Source organism: Aspergillus pseudotamarii (assembly GCF_009193445.1).
Source record: "Aspergillus pseudotamarii strain CBS 117625 unplaced genomic scaffold BDV38scaffold_71, whole genome shotgun sequence".
NCBI lineage: Eukaryota > Fungi > Ascomycota > Eurotiomycetes > Eurotiales > Aspergillaceae > Aspergillus > Aspergillus pseudotamarii.
This window is the reverse complement of record NW_022475085.1, coordinates 92,039-114,719: the sequence shown is the minus strand read 5'-3', so window position 1 is coordinate 114,719 and position 22,681 is coordinate 92,039. Positions and strand designations below refer to the sequence as shown.

Sequence of the window (22,681 nt, the reverse complement as noted above, 5' to 3'; positions counted from 1 at the left end):
CCAAGGTTGTTTTCTTTTCTTACTGTAGGTAGCAGGTGTCGCTGTCTCTTAAAATATTTCTCTTTTGCTTGTCCATTACTTTTCCCACCAGTTTTTCTTTTTGTGCAATATTTTAGACACCCCTCCTACTAGTCATAAGTGCTCTTGTCCACTCCGAGGGAGCTGAGGTCACACCTTTTTGCTATATTTGGTGACCAGACTAGCGCTCAGCTCCACACTCCACATCCCCTAAGAGTGTGTTCATGTTTGGACCTGGAAAGTGAGAGCTTTTTGCTCATCTATCCATCTCTTCGGTACATAGTACTTATTTTACTCCGTGCAGTATTTTTTGTTATTAGTCTTACTTTCTTGTTAATAGCTCTCACACACACTCTCTCTCATTTTTTTTTTCTTTTTTGTTCCCCCCCCTCTACCTATAAACCGGTTTCCTCTTTGTCCCCATTTTTGGCACCCTTTTTGCGTCCTCCACTGCCCACTTTCGACAACGACCCTCTGCTTTGTCTTATTATTTGTTTATTACTTTTACTACTACTCCGTACTACTACTATTATTTTCTGTATACTAATAATAATCATTCCTGAGCCCCGCTTCTGGTATGTGAGGGTCCTGTCTTAGCCAGCGTCAATTGCCTATGGACAGTTGTGCCAGAAACTTACCATCTGAACACTCCGCTCAATTTCTTAGCATTCTCCTAAGGCCCCTTAATATCTCGACACCACAGCCACTAACTGTCCTTCTCATTGCTTTTGGCTGTCTGGGACTGTCATTTCATTCTTCGGCGTTCTTGCGACTAAGCCCCACCAAGATCGGAATCTCAGAGTTTTGGCAAGGCCCAGAATCAGCCCAAACAGAGACGGTCCTCCATCGCAGCCCTGTTTATGGAAGCGGATAGTGCTACTGACACGGAATTTTTTTTATGATTATCATTTTTCATTATTATTATATTTTTTTTATCACCACACATCTTTGGACGAGGTCCCCGGAGCTGGTGCAGCTCGCTAATTCTATTTCTGAAAGTGGTTCCGACTTCGCTAGTGGTCGCGACCTTCGGCCTTAGCACAGATGCCAATCAAACTTCCTAAAGGCTTTGCCCGGCGTAAATCGTCTGGAAATGCCTTGGAAGAGGGAGAGAATCCTCCACAATCTTTCCGAGTGTTTGAACGCCCTTCTGTTGATAAAAAGTCCTATAGCGAGGGCAATCTCTTAGCCAAACGACTAAGTGACGGACAACGGTTCTATCCAACAGCGGAAGATTCGGACAACATCTTTGCGGAGGCTGATAGCCCAGGCCAGAGAAGCCCGTATGCTCTCCAATCAATCCTACAAGTATTTCAAAAGAGATGGCTGACGAGAACCATGGTAGTGGAGCCTTGCATGAGCGTCCCAAGTCGGCAAGATTTAACTCGGCAACACACCGTTCAACGGATGGTCCTAATCCATCTGATACTCCAGCATCGCACTCCCGAAACTTGTACGATATACCGATTCCACCCCTCACTGGCGCATTGCGTGCAGCTGGTCGAACATTTTCTTTTGGTGGCAGATTTTCCAAGGCTTCAGCACAGACTCCTCAGCCCTCGACCCCAGGTCCCTCTAGAAGTCGGGCAATGACAGCCAGCACGACAAGCACAGCGACGCCTCCGAAACTGCTGGACACAGACTTGCAGCTTGGTCAAGGAGAAGATGAGTTCCAGAACATGTTTGATGAAGTTGGGAAAAGGGAGACTTCTCGAGAAAGGTCGGGAGATATGGTATGATGCGTAACGAAGACTATGTGGTATGTTATTAACCGTCAATGGCAGTTTCCCCCGTCTCCAGAACTAGTGGCTCGCAAGCAGGAAAAGTCATCGCGTCCCACTCCTATCAATACCGACCGATCGAAGGAAATTGAGCCCTCGCCATACTCCTGGGACAGCCGACACTCGGGGGAGGGGCTTTTGATGGCGAGCGATTCACCTCAGGACCACACTCCGGCATTGCAACAAACACTGAATTCTCATCCTGTGTCTTCAGAGGACCGTCGGATATCCCTGCCCTTGTCGAGTGTAGTGCCGAGGACTACTACTCATCGTTCACTGGAACAACCTCAGGCTATGCCCGATAAAAGCTTGAGAAGGAGTGTTCTTTACCCCAGCAAGCGAGCCTCGACGCCCATGCAAGATGAGGACGCCAAGTTAATCATGGAGTCTCTATATACTCATAAAAGAAGCTCCCAGGTGTTGTTGAGTTCTGAACATGAGGATTCCGATGTGGAACATGACACTCCCCTTTTCAGCAACAGCCATGCAACTACCGCGGATGGTTCAGACCGCTTGGACGCTAATCCAATGCTCATACACAAATCTCTCGGTGGAGCCGAGGACCACCCCGACCCTTCTATAGCAGCACATGCAAGACTAGCTGCGCAGTACGAGGAGAAGCAACCGGCACCTACAGCATCGTCAAACAAAGTCATGACGCCTTCGCAATTCGAACATTACAGACAACAGCAGGAGCTAAGAAGATCTAACAGCGATGCGTCCAAGAGTGAAGACTCTGCAGAGAGCGAGTTTGACGAAGAGGACGAGGCTGAAAAGAACCGCGAAGTAGAGAGGCAGCGACGGAAGCAGGAGGCCCATCTCTCGGTGTACCGACAGCAGATGATGAAGGTGACCGGGCAAGAGTCTCCAGCGCCAGCGCTTCGCTCAGAGGTTGATCGGGCTAATAACAGTACGCCGAACCTAACAGTCACCCCGTTGAATTCAGGTCATAGATCAGGCAGTGGAAAGAGCAGTGAGGGTGATGAAGACGAGGAAATCCCCCTAGGGATCCTGGCAGCACATGGGTTTCCCAACAGGAATCGGCCTCCTAGCCGCCTTGTTCCTTCGAACTCAATCCCCAATCTCCGAGCCTCATTTCATCAGCCTTATATATCATCCTCGAGCTCCATTGCCGATCAAGAACCCGGCAATCGTTCTAGTCTCCCGGTTTTTGCCAGAAATCTCCCACGAGACCCATATTTTGGGGCGAGTCTAGTCAACCCTTCTAATAGGGAGTCTTTGGCCTTCGGTGGTGGTTCTTCAGTTTACGGAGGCCCAGCAGCTGCCGCAGGCCCCCCACCTGCATTGCCTCCTGGGGGGTTGGTAGGGGTGATCGCCACTGAAGAAAGAGCAAGAGCAATGAGGAGAGGTAGCCCCAACACGCAAGCTATGTATGAGTATCAAGGTGGGCAATCGACAGTACCTGCCCCACCTAGTGGCATTCCCAGGCCCTATACGATGATGAGTATGAATTCCCCGGGCTCGGCCGGGCCCCCGTCAGGGATATCTGCTACGGAACAGGCACAGATACAGTTGTCTCAGCAAATGTCAAGTATGATGCAAATGCAGATGCAGTGGATGCAGCAGATGATCCAGATGCAGGGTGGACAGGTTCCACCTCAGCAATTAGCGCCACCGGCAGGCTCCCCGCCTACAGCGACCGCTAACGCAAATATGAGACCATCCTCAATGCCCTCAGCTGGAGGAGCCAACCATGCTCCTGCTGCTTACCGGAATGATCAAAGAACACTGAGTATGCTTGATCCGAACGTTTCTTCTCGTCTTAATAGCCCAGTCACGTCATACAATGTCGCAGGTGACCGACCAAGCACGCCAGCAGGGCAAGGCTATGCACCATCCATTGCTCCATCGGAGCGCAGCAATGTTGGACTGGCGCCTCGGTATAGGCCTGTGTCAGTGTTACAGCCAGAGTCCGGACCAGCCCCTTTCCCCTTCATGTCAAAATCATGGAATGATGAGAATCAGAAGTCGACTCTCTCTGTCCCTCCAACGAGATCACATCAAATCAGACCTACCATCGATCGAACCTCGAGTGGCGATAAATCAACGATCACCGGTACAAAGGGTCATGGCGCTGACCCAGATGATGATGATGATGAAGGCTGGGCCGAAATGATGAAGAAACGTGAGAAAAAGCGCAACAATTGGAAGATGAAGAAGGAGACGTCGAGTTTTGGAGACCTGTTGAATGCGGTACATTGACAGAATCAGTAGATAAACTCCTGCAGTGATGTCGCGAGTATTTTCCATCGAATACCCTTGCGCTTTACTAATTAAACCCCCCCCCTCCTTCTAATGTTTTTTCATGGAGGTGACATACATCCGAAGAATTTTCTTTTTCCTTTCCTTTGCTTTCTTTTTGCAGCCCCTTTATACTGGGAGAAATGCAGGGCATTATAGCTGGTTGGCGTTTGACGGATCACTTATTTCCCATACTTTCTCAAGTCTACTCTCCATCTTTCAGCGCCTGTACCTCCAAGTTTTTAGTAGGTACTCTATAAGACATACTATACAGATAACGTCTTAATGACACTACGATCGATCAACCCGAGCTTATTCATGAATCCCCGCCCCGGGTCTGTCATTAGTCTTCAGCTGCTTTATTTTATTCATCACTCATGTTTCTTTCCGGATCATCGTATAGCTCTTGTATATGATATCTCGTCTAACGATTGAACGGGCCAACCTGCCATGGCCGTTACTCTGTCATATATGGTGAGCCGAATAGTGTTACCACTACTAGATGCACGTATGATCTTCCTTAAGGGGCAATGCGTGATGTTTACTCTAGAGGAAGCTGAGGAGCAAATACAGACCCCAGAACGAGGCTACCATTCCTAGGTCATCAGCGATCATGCCCGCTTGTGATGATGGGGATGTGACTCGGTGAGCATTATTCTAAAGCATCACATGCAAATGCTGAGGCTGCTCGAGTTAGACAGTGACTACCTGCATCCGAGCCCTGGACGAGTAGCGCTCTGACAACAGCAGTAGTTTCAGTCTCACTCACTATATCGGCCTAAACGCAGATATTCACCTATCTCGAGGTTGCAGCATGCACTTGTTTTATGTACTTACAGAACCAAGTCATTGGACTGTGACCTCGATTGTGGCGGTACATTAGTGGCCTGATATTTGCGCCCGGGTTGAGGAAGGCCGCTGGACTAATTAAGATATAGATGTCTATATATACACAGACAGTGGCTGAGGGTTTGATTTAAAGTTTATAAGTTTATGGACCATACTTAACAGTAATACTTTATTAGTATTATTATTGTTGTCGTTGTTATTCTACCTGTATCTTTCTTACAGATATTTAATACTGCTACACGGTCAAGATGAGGATTAAAAGCAGAAGCTGCACAGAGGATGGGGGCGGCAAATAAAAACTACCCAACAAGGATAGTGTATAATCACGTGTATAATCACGTGTATAATCACGGGATTCTCAAGGTGAAAGGATTGAGAGGCAATTGTTGTATCACAGAGCAAATATAAGGCAGCAAGAGTATCATTATTATCTGCGCTCCTCCATTTTTTAGTGCTGTCAAGCCCTATCCCTAATATAATACCATAAGTTTTTTTTTTCAGATCACTCGAGTACCTTATCTCTATTTCCGTACGGAGACATTATCAGCTTTGCTCATTTTCTACTACTGATATCATATTTATTTCGGCTGGGGAAAAGACGATCAGACTCCATCAAAGCAACGATCGAAGCATAAGATACCGAGAAATAAACAGAAATCCCTCAGGACCCGTGAATATTCGACCCGGTACTAATATCAACTTTACTGGACTAAACAACGTCTAATCTCATTCTTCATTTGGTTCAAGATGAATGCCCCTGACCGGTAAGGAAAGCAGTGTTTTGACTGGTCTTCTTCTTAGTTTTATCATTATTGTTACTATTGCTATCATTTTTTGCTGCTTGCGAATCCCATATAAAGTATGATTTAACGATTGTGCTTTTCATTTTCTACAAATTTTTTTTTTTAATATATTTAAGCCATGATGCCCTGCTTGCTGCAAAGGGAAAGAGAGAGTTTGATTCATGAATTATTCTTGGTCGTTCCCTGAGACTTTGAATCAATCATGATAGTAGATCTAGGGCACCTTCTTTATTAACGCATGTGTTTGATCTACTTGTGTTCATTGCTGTTCTTTTCTCATTCACTCCTTCTCGGGGGGTTTCTGCCTGTTACCCTCTTATAACCCCCCTGTTCTCCCTGAGATCATGAGTTCCAGCAAAGAATATATTCTCTCCAAGGAGATGGCCTACGCACGTTGGATAAATGCGAACGGCAGTTCTCCACGTAACGGCTGCCAGACTACTGTCAAAGTTTCACATGACCAGCAACCTAGGTCTGCTATATATGACTTTATTATACCGCTATTCCCGGATTACATATGTTGTTGCGTCTATTTTGGAATCCTTGCTGGGAACATTGGCTAACAGCGGCTTGAATTCAGTTATGAATCATTCGTCCTTGCGAATGGCGAGAACAAGGTTGAGATGGAGATTGATACACGTACGCCTCCCCGTTGCAGGTCTAATGTGCTAGCAGACACTCAAGTTTGGTTTTAGGTATTCCGTCCTCTGCCATCTTCACTTTCAATAAGGAAGATCATACTCTCGGAAACCTAATTCGCTCCCGCCTTCTCCAGAGTTCCCATGTGCTTTTTGCTGCATACAAGGTAGAACTTCCATAACCTGCTAGCTGCATTGACCTCGGTTCCCCCCTGTCTTTGTGTCTTAGAAGGTTGACATATGCGTCTGACATGCAAATTCCAGGTTCCTCATCCGCTTGTTCCAAAGTTCGAACTCCGTGTACAGACCGATGGTGAGATCACCCCCAAGGAAGCCGTCATTGCTGCGTGCCACGAACTAGTTCGAGACCTGGGCATCTTGTCACGTGAATTCACCAAGGAGTATGAACTCCGAAAGATGGTGGGGGCCACTCAGCAGCAACAGGATGGTGTACAGGAAGGAGCCTAGGTGATGGACGAATCAATTAAAACGAGCTAGTTTCGAAACCTTTGTTTCGATTATACGCAGCTGGTTATGCGTGCACTCGGTTATGTCTATTCACTATTCTGTCTTCTTTCCCTCCTTCTTTCAATTCCTCTATGTTTGCTCTCTTGGCACCTGTAATCCACGAAGCTAGCTCTTGGCATGTTCCTGGGGATTGGTATGTTTTCTACAATCGTGATATGGTATGCGAGGTTGTGGTTCTGTCAGCGGCAATTGATCCAGCATACCATCAGGATTACTGTATTCGCTCGATATTTTATCGCATGATTGACAGTAAAATAACTGGTTATCTTTATAAAACGTAGACACTTGTACCCGTTTTGTTCCTGATATATTTACATGTTAGTGCTTAGGTAACTGTGGAGTAGGTAGTTACTCGCGGCCCACTATCCAAATGGGATTAGCGCAGGCGCTCCGCGTCCCTGACTGCGGCCATCATCATCGGCAGCTCCTGACCTTCCATCGCTGCCTGTCCGTCGGTTTCTATCGTTCGTACAGTTTCTCTTTCTCTTTATTATCAATCTATCGCTTATCACTTTTTCTTTCTTATATGGTTATTAGATTACCTATCTAATGCACGAGCTGTGTTGGTAATGTACTCTTCGTCGAATTCCTTTATGGGCGGCGCCAACAGCGCTCGCCCGGGACAACCACCTTTCATGCAGCAGCCTTCATACTCTCAATTCCCCCACGGACAGCAAACGCCCCAGCAGCAGCAACAGCATCAGACGGGTCTTGCCCCTCAACCTAATGGATATGGTTCCCAATTGTCTGGATTCGGAGGCTCTCATCTGCAGCCTCAACCTACAGGGTTCTCTCCTGGGCAGTTACAACCACAATTCACAGGTTTTCCGCAACCGCAACCGCAACCTGGCTTCCAGACCTCCACTCAGCCGCCCCAGTTCACGGGATACTCTATTCAGAGCCAAGCCCCGCAGCTCCAAGTCCCTTCCAGCACCGGCCTACCGGTCCGGCTGGCCTCTCAGACATCATCTGAGATAGCAGACTCCTTCAGGGATAGCGCTGGTGCCGCTCCACCCCCGCCCCCCAAAACCGCCGGTAGTAAAATTCCCAGCATTCGACTCTCATTCATAACAGCTCAAGACCAGGCGAAATTCGAACAGCTGTTTAAATCAGCGGTCGGAGACAGTCAGACGATGAGTGGAGAAAAGGCCAAAGATCTGCTTCTGCGGTCAAGGCTTCCAGGAAGTGATCTGTCGAAAATATGGGTCTTGTCAGACACCACAAAGTCAGGCCAACTTTTTTTTCCGGAGTTTGCTTTGGCCATGTATCTGTGCAACATACGGATTACAGGCAGAGATTTGCCAGATGCCCTCCCCGAGAAGATAAAGAATGAAGTTTCTAGTATGGTAGATATCATTTCCTTCCAGGTCCCTGACACGCAACCAGAGGTGACCATCCCCATAAATACTCCGAACTTCGATACGCCGTTACTGGAGAACAAATCTGCTCCTCCAGCTCCTCAGCAACCGCAACCTCAACAGCCGACCAATTCTCAGCTTCTCACGCAGCTCACAGCGCAGCCAACAGGATTTCACACTCAGCCGACTGGCATTCAATCTACTCAAGCTTCTTTTCCAGGCCAAAGCTCAAGTCTAATCCCGCAAGCTACGGCCTTTCCCGGGCACTCCCAGCAACAGTTTCTACAAGCTCAACCAACAGGACTGATGTCCAATCCCCAGCCTACAGGCTATAGTGGACCCCGTCCCCCAGTGCCGCCGATGCCCACGAGCCTCGGGCCCAACCTCAGTCCCGCACAGACCGGTGGGGTTTCTGGTTTAATCGCCCAGCCTACTGGTGTCCCCGGCCAGTGGGGCTTTGTCAATGCTCCGTCTTCTGGATTGCCAAATATAGAAGCCCTCAAGCAGCAACTAATGCCTCAACCAGGCCGTGAGGGCGGGTTTTCAGCCGCTGGTCTTTCTGGAAATGCTCACATTCCGTGGGCAATCACCAAAGAAGAGAAAAAAATCTATGACGATCTTTTTCGGGCATGGGATGGATTTCATAAGGGCTTCATTGGCGGCGATACTGCTATCGAAATTATGGGGCAAAGTGGGCTGGATCGGAAAGATCTCGAGCGTATTTGGACATTGGCGGATCCCCACAACAGAGGCCGGCTCAATATGGATGAATTCGCTGTGGCGATGCACTTAATATACAGGAAGCTGAATGGATATCCGGTTCCGAATCGCCTCCCTCCGGAGCTAGTGCCCCCATCAACAAGGAATCTCAATGATTCGATAGGCACAATCAAATCGATGCTCTCCCAAGATGCGGAAAGTCGAAAAGCGTCCGGTGCTTTTCTACAACCACAGAAAACCGGTGTAAGTTATCTCAAAGATCACTCATTCCGTGGTGGTAGTGGAGTGTCTACCGGGTTTGGCCGCAAAGATGCCACTTTGTTCAAGAACAATGACGAAGCTACCGCTGGGTATCGTTCTAGCGCCCGTCGCCGTGTTGGAAACAATGGTAGGACGCCGTCGCCTGCTGCTTCGCAAGCATCTGAAGAAGAGTTGTCCGTTGGGCAACTGAGGAAGAAGATACGCGAGACACAAATCATGTTGGATGCAGTCGACTTCCAGGACGAGAATCGCGCCGAGGAAGAAGACGCTCTAAACCGTAGAGATCGTCGGGAAGTAGAGAGCCTGATGGATCGAATCCGACGTGTTCAGGATGACATTGACACACACCCGGATGCGGCCTTCCGCAATCTTGACAACGGTGCTGAGCGAAGGTCCCTACGCCGTCAGCTGCAATCTTATGAGGACCAAGTTCCTCAAGTAGCTTCTGATGTTCGACGGGTTGAACGAGAGATTGCCGAGGCTAAACTCGAGCTCTTCCGCCTAAAGGACGCAAAGGCTCACCCAAATAGTGCGTCGGATATCGTGGGAACTGGTCCAGGAGGTGCAGTGACAGAGGCGGATCGTATCAAGGCTCGTGCTCGTGCTAGAATGCAAGCTCGTGCAGCCGAGCTCGCCGGTAGACCCACACCGTCCTCGCAAGATGATGATGGAGCCGCAGCTCGACGAGTTGAAGCTGAAAACGCCAAAGTTAAGGCAGATAGAGAAAAGAACGATGCCATGACTCGTGATGTGGAGGAAAGTGTAAAAGACTTTGCTCAAAGTCTCGAGGATACTCTGAAAGATGCAAGTGAGAATTCAACGCGCGAGCACGAAAGACGACGGTGGGAAGATGCTCTGGGAGTTGAGGATGTGATTCGAGACTTTATTTACGACCTAAAACGTAACAGTCGAACCGCATATGTTCGGAAGGAAGAGTAAGTTGCTGCAAAAATACTCCAGCTTCGTTGTTCAGCAAGATATCGAATACCCTCTGCTAGTACTAACCACGTTCTAGGGCATCGCGATCCATGCACGAGGAGCGTGAGCGTCCCCGAGACGACGAAGCGCCCGCTACCCGACCTTCTCCCCCTCGGTCCACTGGTTCCACGGGCTCATTGCCTGGCTCTACCCACGAGGATCGTGTTGCCGCTGCAAGGGAACGCGCGCAGAAGCGCATTGCTGAACGAATGGCAGCTGCTGGCCTCAAGCCTCATAATAGTAGTGCGGAAACCCTCCTTCAGCGTCAGGAACGCGAGAAAAAGGAACGCGAGGACCGGTTGAAGCAAGCGGAAGAAGAAGATACCAGGCGCGAGCAAGAAAGGCAGCGTCGACTGGCTGAAGAACAGGGTGGATCAATGGCGCAACCTGTCAAACCGACGTCCAAGAAACCCCCACCGGCGCCGCCTTCGAGACGGGGCCGTACTGACAGCGCGGGTCAGGCGGAAGTTAAAAGGGCGGCAGAAGAATCGGCGAAAGTAGAGCAGGCTGCCCGAGAGCGAACGATCCGCGAAGAAGAAGAAGAAGAAGCGCAGGAGGAAAGGAAACGTCTTGAGTATGTGAATATAGTTGAATTTTTGTCTTAAATTCTTTCAATCGCTGACAAGGGCTTCTAGGGACGATGCTAGGAAACGTGAAGAGGAGTTCCAAAAAGAGAAGGAGGCACAGGAAGCCCGCCTCCGAGCACTCCAAGAACAGGTGCAGCAAGGCAAGATCAAAAAACAGGAAGTGAAGCGGCGGAAAGAAGAAGCAGACCGATTAGCAAAAGAGCAGGAAGCTAAGCTTACTGCCCAACGTGCTGAACTCGAAATGGCTAAAGAACGGGAACGACAGCTCCAACTGGAACTGGAAGCCCTAGATGAGGAAAGCTCCTCGGACGAAGAAGACCCGGAGAACATCACTCCTCAGCATAGCACCCCTGCTCAGAGTCAAATTCTTCCTGGAGTCGACATTGCAGCACCTGTTGCTCCCTCAGCTCCAGCCCCTCCTGTTCCTGGGCCAGAGCCAGACGGATCGACTAGTGCTACGAGCTCGCCAACCAGCGATCGCACCGGATTATCCCACGTCCCTCTAGAGACTGAATCTAAGAACCCTTATTTCAAGAAGATCAGTCAGCCTGCCGAGAGCCAGTTTGCCACACCACAACCCGTCTCTAAGGCCCCTGTAACCTCCCCCAAGGCTGACGTTCAGTCAACTAACCCTTTCCATCGGCTTGCACAACAGCAAGATAACGCGAAGCCCGCATTCACAGCAGCAGGACCAATAGAGCGTGTGTCCCGTGCACGTCCTGAGACGGATGACGACTGGTCTGCGGCAGGATCAGACTTCGACTCGTCTGACGATGATGATGATGATGAGCGGCCTGGCGGCGGAAGTGCGAAGCAGCTCGCAAGCATACTATTCGGTACTATGGCTCCACCGCGACCTTTGAGTGCGATGGACGACAAATCTCCTTCGAAACCATCTACCCCTGCGCCAGATACTCCAGTAGCCGCTCCAACGGCACCCGAGGCAGATGGAACCTTGTCTATACCCTCTGCTGCTTCCTCACCTCCACCTCCACCCCCACCAGTGGTAGCACCGGTTCCCTCGATAGCGCTCAGCTCTGGTCCTCCAGATGCTCCCCCCCCACCGCCGCCCCCGCCTGTATTTCATATGGCCACCTCGGCCCCTCCGGGGATTCCTCCACCACCAGCTCCTCCGGCTGCACCGGCAGGAGCACCTAATCGAAGCGCCCTACTAGCCTCTATTCAAGCCGGTAAAGGGCTCAGGAAAGTTCAGACAAATGACCGGAGTCTTAGCTCTGTTGCAGGGAGAGTGCTCGATTAGCAAGAGGTGGTTAGAGAGTTCAGTTTGCCAGAATTCAATTGGGTAGAAACCTATAGTCACTATGCCTAGCCACTTCGTTCGCTTTAATCCATTACTGCAAAATCAATATACTGTTTTCTACCATCGTAAAATCATAGATAAGGGGTACGAGATAGCCTTAGGGTCGATTTTTCTTTTTCGTATCCTTTTTCTTTTCCGAATTAATAGGTGGCATATCAGTACATCTGACAATGTGTTCACAGCCAGTCACTATTTATAATGGAAACTGTTAAAGAACTAAAGGTACAAAAATGCCTCAATGATGGTGACACACTGGCAGATACCTCCATAAACACGAAGACTTAAGTTAAAATTTCAGCAATAACATTCGTCAAAGTGCTGATGCACCATAGAATCACTAGACCCCAGCCGATTTTTCGGTCCATTCTCCATTTGTTCAACGGGACTACTATCAGTAGCCCAACTAGTGTGAATAGCAATGTGGCGCCGCTGATGATGAGCACCTTGGATATGGTGATCTCATACGGAACTCCATCCGTGACTACCGTTTCTGCTTTTGCATGAAGGGTCATGTACAGGCCACCTAGGCCAATCCCTAGAAGAATATTCAACATAGGTCCGCCAAAGCAAGCACTCAACGCCATAACTGGGTAGCCTAGGCGGGCAACGGTGATATCAGCAACAAGGTCGCCTAACGAGTTTCCAACGGCAAACACGGTCAGTCCCAGGAGTGAATCACTGATGTTCAAGATCACTCCTAGGGTTTTGAGGAGACTGACGACTTCGGTAGCTATGGTCGCAATCCAGCATATAGCAACAATGAAGCCCAAGAAAGCCAGCAAAGGGCGCCATGCAGTTGGGAATTGCCAAGAATTACTATGTCGTGAACTTATGATAAGACCAGTGATGCATACCAGCGACAAGAGTAGAGATAACAACGATGGTAGTAAGAGATTGCGGATGTCGAGGTCAGAATCAATGGCTGTCCAGGCAATCAAAGCAACAAAAAAGGGGCCGGTGAATATTTGCATCCAAACTAGCCACTGACAACATTCCTTCGGAGGTAACGCCGAAGGATCTGGCTGTGATTGAACGGCTGGCAACTCTGAGTCCCAACGTTGTCGCCTCTGCATTGATTGGCTTTTGCTAGTATGACCTGCAGCTTGTTCGGCAGTGGATCCGTGGTCAACAGCTCGAACAAGCGGGCTATCCTCCGGCAGCCTCACTGCAGGTATTCCTGAGTCTCCTCCATCTGCTGAAGTCACTACGACCGTTACAGGATCTGCACTGGTTTCGGGTTGTGCGGGCTCAACAACAGGGACAGTAATTGTCAGTAAAAGCACACTAGGAGCTGCAATAACTCCTAGCATCCTTTCCCAGAAGCTCTTCGTCTTCCACCCAGCCAGAGTAGGGAAGAGTGTTCGAACGATAGACGGTAAAAGAACGGATGTGAAAGAAGACCACCACTGCATCTGGGCCGAAGCTTGAGGGCACCCATTGCCATAGATGCTGTCATGTACCTGCAGCTCCTCCGTGGGGCTAGAAGCAGGTGGTAAGCGTATACTAGATGCCCTTGAGTGCACCGGATTAGACGTATCAAGGAACGGGGGGAATGGACTACAAGGGCTCCCCACTGGAGTATCAACGGACCCAGAGGTGAATGGAGACCCTCGTGGGGAAACCTCCAGAGGAGATCTTGGTTCGGGCGTTTCAGCCTGGTAGTTTGGAGAGTGGAAAGTACCAGGGGGTGCAAGTAATTGTGGGGTCCGCGGACGCGTACTTCCTTCTGGACTGGGACTTCGCCATGCTTGTCCGGACGACGACGGCGATAGTTCTGACTCGCCACTCTTATACGTTTGATGCGTCTGTGTCTGAACAAATGTAGTTGGATCATCGACCGAGGGCCGAGTTATAGCAACGTGTGGTCGCTTTGTACCAGGATCGAACACGCTAGTGTCTAACTTCAAACCCGTGGCATCGTCGGCGGACACAGCTCGAGTTCGAGTTTGAGTTGAACTCATTACACTGTTAGGCGACAGATGGCCTGTTGCAGAAGGAATACTGATCCTTGGGTGGGAAGCAACAGAGATATCGTCACGTTCTGGGAGTCCCGTCGGAGTCCCGTCGTAACCATCTGTGTACCGCTGGAGGGTAATCGGCACGTTCTGATGAGTACACCGCGACCGCTGAAGAGAAGAAACAACGGACTGAAACTCTAGCGCACCAACCAGACTGGGCCTGATAGGGTTCAAAGTATTACGCCTGTGTACAGAGGGACGATACACGTGCATATTATCCCGTATTTCTGCTAAATACCGGTTGCGGGTTTCGTCGTCATCCCCATCTTTCCAAGAGGCCTCTCCACCTCTCTCTAAGGCGTCGAAATCTTGTACTGAAACACCGTGGATAAGACTTGTGGACTCAGAGACGATTCCAGGATCATCATCTTCGGCTTCTTCGATCTCCAATTCTTGGTTTTCAGGGATATGGAAGTGTGACCGTGCGGCTATATCCCTCTCATAGACACGACGGCGGCGCACAAAGTACCAGTGCCAGGTTACGACCAAGACGACATAAAAGGAATATAAAGCGACCATCGCGGCGGATTCCCATGTATGGAGGCGGCCATCTGCTAACAATAACATACTGAAGCTCACAGCCGCGATGAAATACCCGACATCACGAACAAAGCTTCTTCGAGCAACTTTGAACGGGCGGACCAACGCCATCGACCCTGCAACGACCGACGTGATAAAGCTTGCGGCTCCAAGCAGCTCCCCAATGGCCAAGCTACCGCTGTTAGATTTCATGGCGGCGAAGGTAGAAAAGACATCCGGACTTCCGTTTCCAAACGCAAGAAATGTGACGCCAGCCAAGCTTTCGCTCAAACCAAGTGCACCAGCTAGAGTGCTCAAGTCAATACATAGGAAATCACTGGCGGCAATCCCGATCGTACTGAACAGTAGTGAGAGCCATAGGATAAGGATGGTGAATGCGAATGGCTTGGCACCTGCGAGAGCGCAATAATAGAATTGGAGATACGAAAACAGGCCATCTTCATGGTCAGGGCAATTCATGCGGACGTAAGAGCACTTGTCGTGTGCTTTACGAACCATGCGGCACTAAAGTGGAAGATGAAACGCTTTAGCAACCCATCCTAATGAATTATTATGGATAATGAAAGCAACTAGTTGTGATACCTCTAGATCAGTGCCCCGCTTGAAGTTACCCTGCCTGTCAGAACCCCCTCCTCGCAGGAATCGTTTGACGGGAAACGCAATTGCTTCATCTTCATATAATCCAAAAACCCAGCTAAGAACTGCCAAGGTCGTGATCACTATGAGAGTCCAGTAGAAAGGTCGAACGGAATAACGCCGCCCTGATGGGCGGCTCAAGATTGGAGGGAGTATTTCAGACATAGTGTAAGACGCGACAGCATCATGGGCAGTGAAGTGAAAAGTTACACCCTGTCAGAAAGGACAAGGTAGTAGTTTAAAACGTCCAAATGTCGGCGGTGGTTAACATGGTTGTAAGGGATATGTGCATATGGTTATCTAGCTATCAGCGTAGATTGAGTAGTTGACTCCACGCGGCAAGTCACTAGCCACTCATTTGATGTCAACCCCAGTGGAGAAAGTGGCTCGCAGGTCGCCACTTCTTGAACGTTGGTTGAGGCTAGGCACCTGATCAAGCCTAATAGCAGCACAATGACTTGAATGTAGTATTAGTAGTGAAGTGTAAATAAAGGACGATAAAGTTACTACAAAAAACAAGGGCATGAATATGGTGAAAGAGAAAAAAGTAAATCAAAAACAAAAAGACCAAAAAGAAAACCTACGCTTGAAAACTGTTGCGTTGTCACGTGCATTTCGAGTCAGCTATCACATATCATGTGACTCGACCATCTAGCCAAGGATCTGCACTCCAGGTTGCTCTGGTATGGCGTATGTTTTTGTTGACTCCCATTTGTTTGTTCTTGTCGGCCAAAGAGGGAAACTTCGCTGTATTTCCAGAGCACATCGCGACAGGTTTCAGTACGCAGCAGTACAGAGAATGAGTATCTTAAACTGTGGCTGCTTTGTTGTCAATTAGTTATCTTTTTTACTTTCACTCTTCTTACCGCTATCTTTCTGTGATCCACTGGATATTATCCTGTACTCCTGGGAGGTCTCACAATGCCCCGCGCACCGAATCCTAAGCACCGCCGCTCCGGTGGTGCTTCTACCCCCCATAAGAATTCACCTATTAAGTGCGTATTGAAAGATCTAAATGGCCTCTATTATTCTAGTGGTATGTAAGCTAATAGACTAAGAATCCCGCTCAATGATGACATGGGCGAAAAGGCGGCTCGCATGGAAGCCCGACAGGCTCGCCATGACCGCCAGATGGACCAGATCAAAGCAGCTGTCAAGACACCTATGCCTCCTCGAAGATACACTGGCCATGAGCGTGGATCCAGCATGAGCCCGGTCACACCGCGCGGATCAGGACACAGAGGCCGCGAAAGCGATGTTGACGGCCGGAGAGCTGTAACCCCGATGAAGCGTGTGCCTATCTTAGCTAACTTTGAGGAATGGATGAAGATGGCGACCGACAACAAGATCAACGCAAATAATTCATGGAATTTCGCACTCATTGATTACTTCCATGACATGTCCTTGCTGAAGGAGGGCGATGGTGTGAACTTCCAAAAAGCTAGTTGTACGCTCGATGGGTGCGTCAAAATTTACACGAGCAGGGTCGACAGTGTTGCGACGGAGACCGGCAAACTTCTGAGTGGCTTGGCCGATAGTCGCGATAGGAAGCCCCAGGAGACAGGTGTAGACGACGATGGTGCCGAGGATGAGGACGGAGAGGAAGGGATGGGAAGGAAGTCCCGACGGAAGGTACAACAACCAAGGCGATACAGTCAAGTATTAAAATAGCTAACCGATCCTTTCAAGGCGCAACGATCTCATGAGGCTACACTTGCACCCTCATTTGCCTCACTCCAACTAAAAAAGTTCGAACTTGAATTTTCTGTCGACCCATTATTCAAAAAGGCCTCGGCGGATTTTGACGAAGGTGGCGCGAAAGGCTTGCTATTGAACCATTTGGCAATTGATGGGCAAGGGCGAATAGTTTTCGACAGTAGTGATGATGCCACAGAAGAGAGCTCGAAAGATATGGATGATGTGCGACAAGGGTCAGAGGATCCTCAACACCCAGGATCTCCGTCGCCACCTCCAAGGCAATCATCTGACGATATTTTCGAAGAAAACGTGGAGATTGACATAGCGTCCTTGGCAAACCAGTTTTTTCCAGATTTGGAACGTCTTGAAATGCAGGATATCTGCCCATCGTTGAAAAACTTTGATCTTGGCGACCCGAGCGGGTCGTTGGATATACCATTTCTCAAGGCCCCCGAAGACTGGCGTAATGATAAGGGCCACGATGAAGGGCACATTCCGAATGATGCATCTGGAATCATGCTCGATGACGACAATGCTGTTGGATTTGATGATGACGACGCAACATTGGCGGGCTTTGATCTTGGTGGAGACACCGGATTCGGTGATGGTGGTGAAGCATGGGCTCGTGAAGCTGCTCTGGAGCCGATGCTTAAAGTTCACCGAGTCGATCGGGGCAATGACGAGATTCAGGATGGTGAAGAGCTAGATAATGACGATGTATATGCCATTTCTCTTACCCATCAGCCTAACATGCAGGACCATGAAAATATCCTCAGCTACTTCGATAATGCCCTACAAAAAAACTGGGCAGGCCCGGAACACTGGAAAATCCGCAGAATTAAAGAGCATGCTGCGGCAAATACTGCTTCCGCTGCCCCAAAGCAGCGGAAGGAAAAAGAGCCCTTTGAAATTGACTTTTCTGCACCGTTGGAATCGTCCGTTGCTGAGTTGATGTATACCCCAGCAAGCTCCAACTCTACCATATCGTTGCCTAAAACACAATGGAAGACAAAGGGCCGTAACCTTCTTCCAGATGATAAACACTTCAATTCGCGACAATTGCTTCGCCTCTTTCTCAAGCCCAAGGCCAGGATGGGCTCCAGAAGACTGGTGGGTACTCGGCAATTTAACCAACACAGGGAAGACCGGACAGCGGGGAATGGAGAAATGGATGAAGCATTCTGGGCAAATCATAAGCCGGAGAATAATGCAACTCCCGGTGGGGAAGGCGCCCCCGGCGCATATGATGCAAATTTCTTCGCAGATGATGATGGCCTTGCATTCCCTAACGGCCTTGGTTTGGGTGATGATGACGATGATAACCTACCCTTTGCGGATGCTAGAGAGATACTCTCTCCGCCATCCGATGGACAGCCAGGAAACCCAGCAGGGGACGCTGGCGGTGCTTCGGGACTTACAGCGCTCTTGGGCATGGTGGGCGCCACACCTGGCTCAGCGTTACAAAGCGGAGCTGGAGGATTCGGGTCACAACTAGTAACACAAGGTGGTCGGAGAGCGCGCCCTGACTACGTTGCGTATGCAAGAGTGGCCAAGAAAGTTGATGTTCGACGACTTAAAGTGGAGATGTGGAAGGGTATGGGTGAACGCTTAATCGCATCAACAAGTTTTGATCCCTCTCAGGAAAGCCCACATCGAGAACAACCCACTGAAAATGAGGCCAATGAACCTCCAGCACCCACATCCGTGAATGACATGCAGCAGGAGAATGGTCAACTCCGATTTACGCAGATCATGAATTCACTCAAATCTGTCTACCCTCCGGAAACGCTACGTGATATCAGTACCTCGTTCGGGTTTATTTGTCTGCTTCACTTGGCCAATGAACAGGGCCTCATGCTGCAGAATGATGATGATTCTAGTGGTCTTGGTGAAGGCAGGCTGGAAGACATCTTTGTCATAAAGGATGCCAATGCAATTCTTGAAGAAGGCGCTATATAATGAGACTGACATATGTTGTTTACATTAAATGCACAGGCAATTTCTTGTTCCAGGGTTACAGGATGCTCATGAGGAACTAAATATAGTTCAGGATCAATGCTCGACGTTATGTCGCAAAGGAGTTGGGGCTCGTATTTCATACTGGGTGGTATTTGTGTTTTTGCTCGAATTTGAATGGTCTGATATTCAGTTTTATCACATTGGTTAATCGCAATCCTGGCAGGAGCACATTCACGGCTTGGTTATATTCTTTCCATATCCTTTCTCGACATTCTTGTATCTACTTTAGTTTGGTGAATAACTTATATTGTTTCTGTTGTGCCTGGACTTATGTACAATACCCTCGGGGATATACGGACAAAACAGCAGTCCCATAATGTCCAAGACACTCACAAATCACAATGTTGTTCTTTCAATTCATATCGATGTGGCAGAAAGATGCATACAGTGCGTTATATAGAGGTACTAGTAGGTAACCCCCCGCCCACCCAACAATCGCATTGAATGAGAGAATATATGAAAGTGGTTGAGACATTTCGAGAAAACACAATACCGTGCTACCATTCGGAACAAAGGAACGAGGAATAATATAATCATCAAGAATAAATACAAGGTGTCAGACTCTGTATTCCAAGGCTTCGTGTGCAGGTGCATATGCACATTCCAACCATTGATTAGGCTATTTAAACGTGGAAATCATTAACGCGAGGCATGAGGGAACGTGGGTGACATTGGACTCGAATACGCCCTTGGAATCGGCACAGCATCGTAGGTCCGTTCGCCAGGCGCAGCAGCCATGTGCTGGTTAACATTCGGTGCCGGCTCAGGAGCCGTAGGAACATAACTAGGGCCAAGGAACTCTCCCTGCTCTGTCTTAGGAGTCGCTTGTTGTACACGGATGGGAGGTGCTTGCAATTGGAAGGCCGGCTGGGGCTTTGTTGGAGAACGGGGCGTGGCAAATTGGGTGGAGCATGATTCACCGTTTTCAGCCATTGAATAGGGATCTTGTGAAACAGTTGTAGATATTATAGGCGTCTTTGGAGCGAGAGAAATTCCAGGTGTATTGGGTGCTGACTGAAGACGGAGCTGGGCAAGGTACAGATCGGATCTAGCCTTGTCACGACGGTCCATTGACTTCATAAGGCGCCTCTTGGTCCAGAACCGATAAAACACAACTGCATAGATAAGGATGACCAGAACTTCGAGGACGACTTCAATAATAGCGCACACCAAGCCCCAGTCCTATAACATTAGTAATGACTCTAGAGAAATACTAAAAATGGCAACCAGGAAGGCTCACCTGCAACCGACAAAGGAGGGCATAGTCAATATCGTTCTGGAACAATGTTTCTCTTGTGTTCTTCTTGCAGGACCAACCCCAAAGGTCCTGGCTGTTTCCGTTGGCTTTTTCATTCTGGTAAAGCGCCGCTGCGACAATCCACATTACAAGGCTGAACATGAAGAAGCACACTGCAATTGTTTGATAGTAAACAGTGAGTTTTTCGGCACGCTTGTGGCCGCCTTTCCAATAGCCCCAAAATACGATCAGGCAAGCAAACAACGAGACGCATGCCACTGAAAGGAGCAAATATTGAGTCCACGGATTGGTGCCATTGGCCCAAGCAGGGAAACCTCCCCTGGAAGGCAGTGATTTAGTAGAATGGAAGACGAACAGAGTCAATGCTAAGATTGTGACGACTATCAGACTGCAGCCAAAATTCACGAAGCGTAAGAATATCTTGGCCACCCGGACGCGGAGTTTAATTCGCTGGGGTTGAATTAGTATGAGCACCCATGCAGAAGGCTGTATCATCTCCACTCGACTCACCAGATCTCTGGCATTCTCCTTCTCTGCAGACTTCTCTTCCTTCTCCACATAAAACTCTTCACGAAAAGTTGGGCTGAGTGGATTTAGTGTGCGCCCTGGTGTTCCGGGGACTTTCAGTGCACTTTTGAGTGGTGAAGCTGGCAGTTGGTGATGGGATGCGTGTTGCACCGAATCATTTGCGGCAACATATCCAAAGCCTACGTCGGACACATCAGGGAGCGCCTGGGACTGACCGGGAGGGTCTGCGAACGGTGACCTCCTGGCGTCAGCAGGCCCAGTTGGGGATTGCACCGTCGTTGCTTCCACAAAGCGAGCCATCCGAGGGCTTTTTATTGACGAAGTCGTAGTGTCTGAAGAGCTTCGCTCCTCTATAGCTGGTTGTTGTGCAGGTGCCATTGAATAAATGGCCGCGTCCACTAATGATATTTGCCTGAGTCACTCCGTAATTCAAAGGATAATTTGTCTGGCTGTCATTCGACACGGGCGTCAACAGACGGTATGTAAAACGAGTCTTGCTAGTAAGCTAGCTGATAAGCTCAGGTGCGTAGAGAGCCAGCTCTCGCAGCCTCTTCTCTTCCGGTCTTTTACAGTGATAAGCAATGAAAGAAGGGCGCTTGGTAGGACAATTCCAAGCACTCTAAGGGAGACAAGAGAGTTAGCTTTGAACACTCAGATGTAGTTAAGGATGAAAGAGCTTCATCACTGGTGTTCATAATGCAGGGGAGGGAGACAAATTTAGGAATTGTACCTTAATGAAGAAACTGACTAGATGATTCGACTGTTTGCGGTCTCACAGTATCGATCTTGAAGAACTTGGTCAGCTGTATATGGAGTGATCTGAATGGCATGACAATAACTTACTGATTTAGTATCCTGGAGAGCTTTACCAATCGACTTTCTTGCTGACGGTCTGCTTGGGCGAAGATTGCGAAGCCAGCGCTTCTTGAGCCAAACAAGATCCAGAAAACAAGACGTTGAAGGGAGACAAAGAAAAGTGATCAAGTCAGTTGCGCGAGGCGTACCCATTTGAATGGTACTGATGGGCTTTGGGCTGGCCCCGGGGGCTAGCAGCCCCCCGGGGGGGGAGAAGGGACCAAGTTGAATGGATTCACATCGGTCGTGTACTAAGCGCCGGGAGACTGTAGAGCAAGCCATGCTGGAAAGGTGATTGGGGGAGAGTTAAAGTAGCATAGGGAGCAAGGAGGAGGGAGACAAAGCCGAGCAATACAATGAGTGGACGGTGATCTCATCATTCAAGCATAACCGCCCAGCTCATCACTCCAGTCAACTCACAGAGAGTGGATACATGCAGGTGTGGTCACCTGTGAAGCGAATGAACATTTCCTGTTAGCTTCTTGTCCCGGCGCCAACGCTGATCGTCTCTCCCGCTCAGCCAACCAGGAGTCCTGCAGAACCGCTGTGATCGATTGTACATCAGTCGGTTTCTCCTCTCTTCTTGCCTTTTTTTTTTTTTTTTTTTTTTTTTTTTTTTTTTTTTTTTTTCTCTTTTTTTTTTTTTTTTTTTTTTTTTTTTTTTTCTCCCTATTTCAGTAGTAGCAGCAGCAGTAGTAGTTTTATCATTATCGTTAGTTCTATTATAATTTTTTTGACTACCGGCGGTGGAAGGGGGGGAATCTGGTCCACGTAAAGTTCCACTAAATTAAGCGCCTACAACGTTCTTACAATCACCACCAGTATCAGTCATGATAGGTCTTTGTTAGCCTCTTATGTGGCAATAGCGGCTATAGGGACTATTCCCACAGCAGGGAAATCTTAGAATCATTCGATCTTCTGGAAATCACTACTCTGTGATCAGTCTCCCCGTTGGTCAGCCTATATATCATATCGTCAAATCGATGGCGATGATGTTACTTTCTTGTATGGTTATCTACTTGTGA

The 22,681-nt window shown here is 48.8% G+C and overlaps 6 protein-coding genes across 6 annotated transcripts; 4 read left to right on the top strand and 2 right to left on the bottom strand.

Moving 5' to 3' along the window:
• Positions 1-1,062: 1,062 nt before the first annotated feature.
• On the top strand, positions 1,063-4,022 carry BDV38DRAFT_287111 (uncharacterized protein; the record flags this gene model as incomplete). Its single annotated transcript, XM_032060799.1, has 3 exons — positions 1,063-1,301; positions 1,364-1,751; positions 1,803-4,022. The coding sequence occupies 3 exons, from the start codon at positions 1,063-1,065 to the stop codon at positions 4,020-4,022; spliced, it is 2,847 nt and encodes a 948-aa protein (XP_031909196.1).
• A 1,241-nt stretch (positions 4,023-5,263) lies between these two features.
• On the top strand, positions 5,264-7,170 carry BDV38DRAFT_259305 (DNA-directed RNA polymerase II core subunit RPB11). Its single transcript, XM_032055815.1, has 4 exons — positions 5,264-5,674; positions 6,294-6,352; positions 6,409-6,518; positions 6,616-7,170. Exons 1-4 carry the CDS (start codon positions 5,658-5,660, stop codon positions 6,817-6,819), a joined length of 390 nt encoding a protein of 129 aa, XP_031909195.1. The 5' UTR covers positions 5,264-5,657; the 3' UTR covers positions 6,820-7,170.
• Positions 7,171-7,302: 132 nt separating this feature from the next.
• Positions 7,303-12,215, top strand: pan1 (actin cytoskeleton-regulatory complex protein PAN1). Its single transcript, XM_032052312.1, has 3 exons — positions 7,303-10,153; positions 10,234-10,770; positions 10,832-12,215. Exons 1-3 carry the CDS (start codon positions 7,449-7,451, stop codon positions 12,042-12,044), a joined length of 4,455 nt encoding a protein of 1,484 aa, XP_031909194.1. The 5' UTR covers positions 7,303-7,448; the 3' UTR covers positions 12,045-12,215.
• Positions 12,216-12,678: 463 nt separating this feature from the next.
• On the bottom strand, positions 12,679-15,463 carry BDV38DRAFT_274577 (sodium/calcium exchanger protein; the record flags this gene model as incomplete). Its single annotated transcript, XM_032057869.1, has 3 exons — positions 12,679-12,699; positions 12,959-15,166; positions 15,245-15,463. 3 exons carry the CDS (start codon positions 15,461-15,463, stop codon positions 12,679-12,681), a joined length of 2,448 nt encoding a protein of 815 aa, XP_031909193.1.
• Positions 15,464-16,032: 569 nt separating this feature from the next.
• On the top strand, positions 16,033-19,188 carry BDV38DRAFT_193614 (condensin subunit BRN1). Its single transcript, XM_032052313.1, has 3 exons — positions 16,033-16,293; positions 16,357-16,930; positions 16,988-19,188. Exons 1-3 carry the CDS (start codon positions 16,220-16,222, stop codon positions 18,953-18,955), a joined length of 2,616 nt encoding a protein of 871 aa, XP_031909192.1. The 5' UTR covers positions 16,033-16,219; the 3' UTR covers positions 18,956-19,188.
• A 368-nt stretch (positions 19,189-19,556) lies between these two features.
• Positions 19,557-21,299, bottom strand: BDV38DRAFT_193573 (uncharacterized protein). Its single transcript, XM_032052311.1, has 3 exons — positions 20,784-21,299; positions 20,256-20,723; positions 19,557-20,197 (listed from the first exon to the last, which is right to left on the bottom strand). The coding sequence occupies exons 1-3, from the start codon at positions 21,177-21,179 to the stop codon at positions 19,655-19,657; spliced, it is 1,407 nt and encodes a 468-aa protein (XP_031909191.1). The 5' UTR covers positions 21,180-21,299; the 3' UTR covers positions 19,557-19,654.
• Between the last annotated feature and the right edge of the window lie 1,382 nt (positions 21,300-22,681).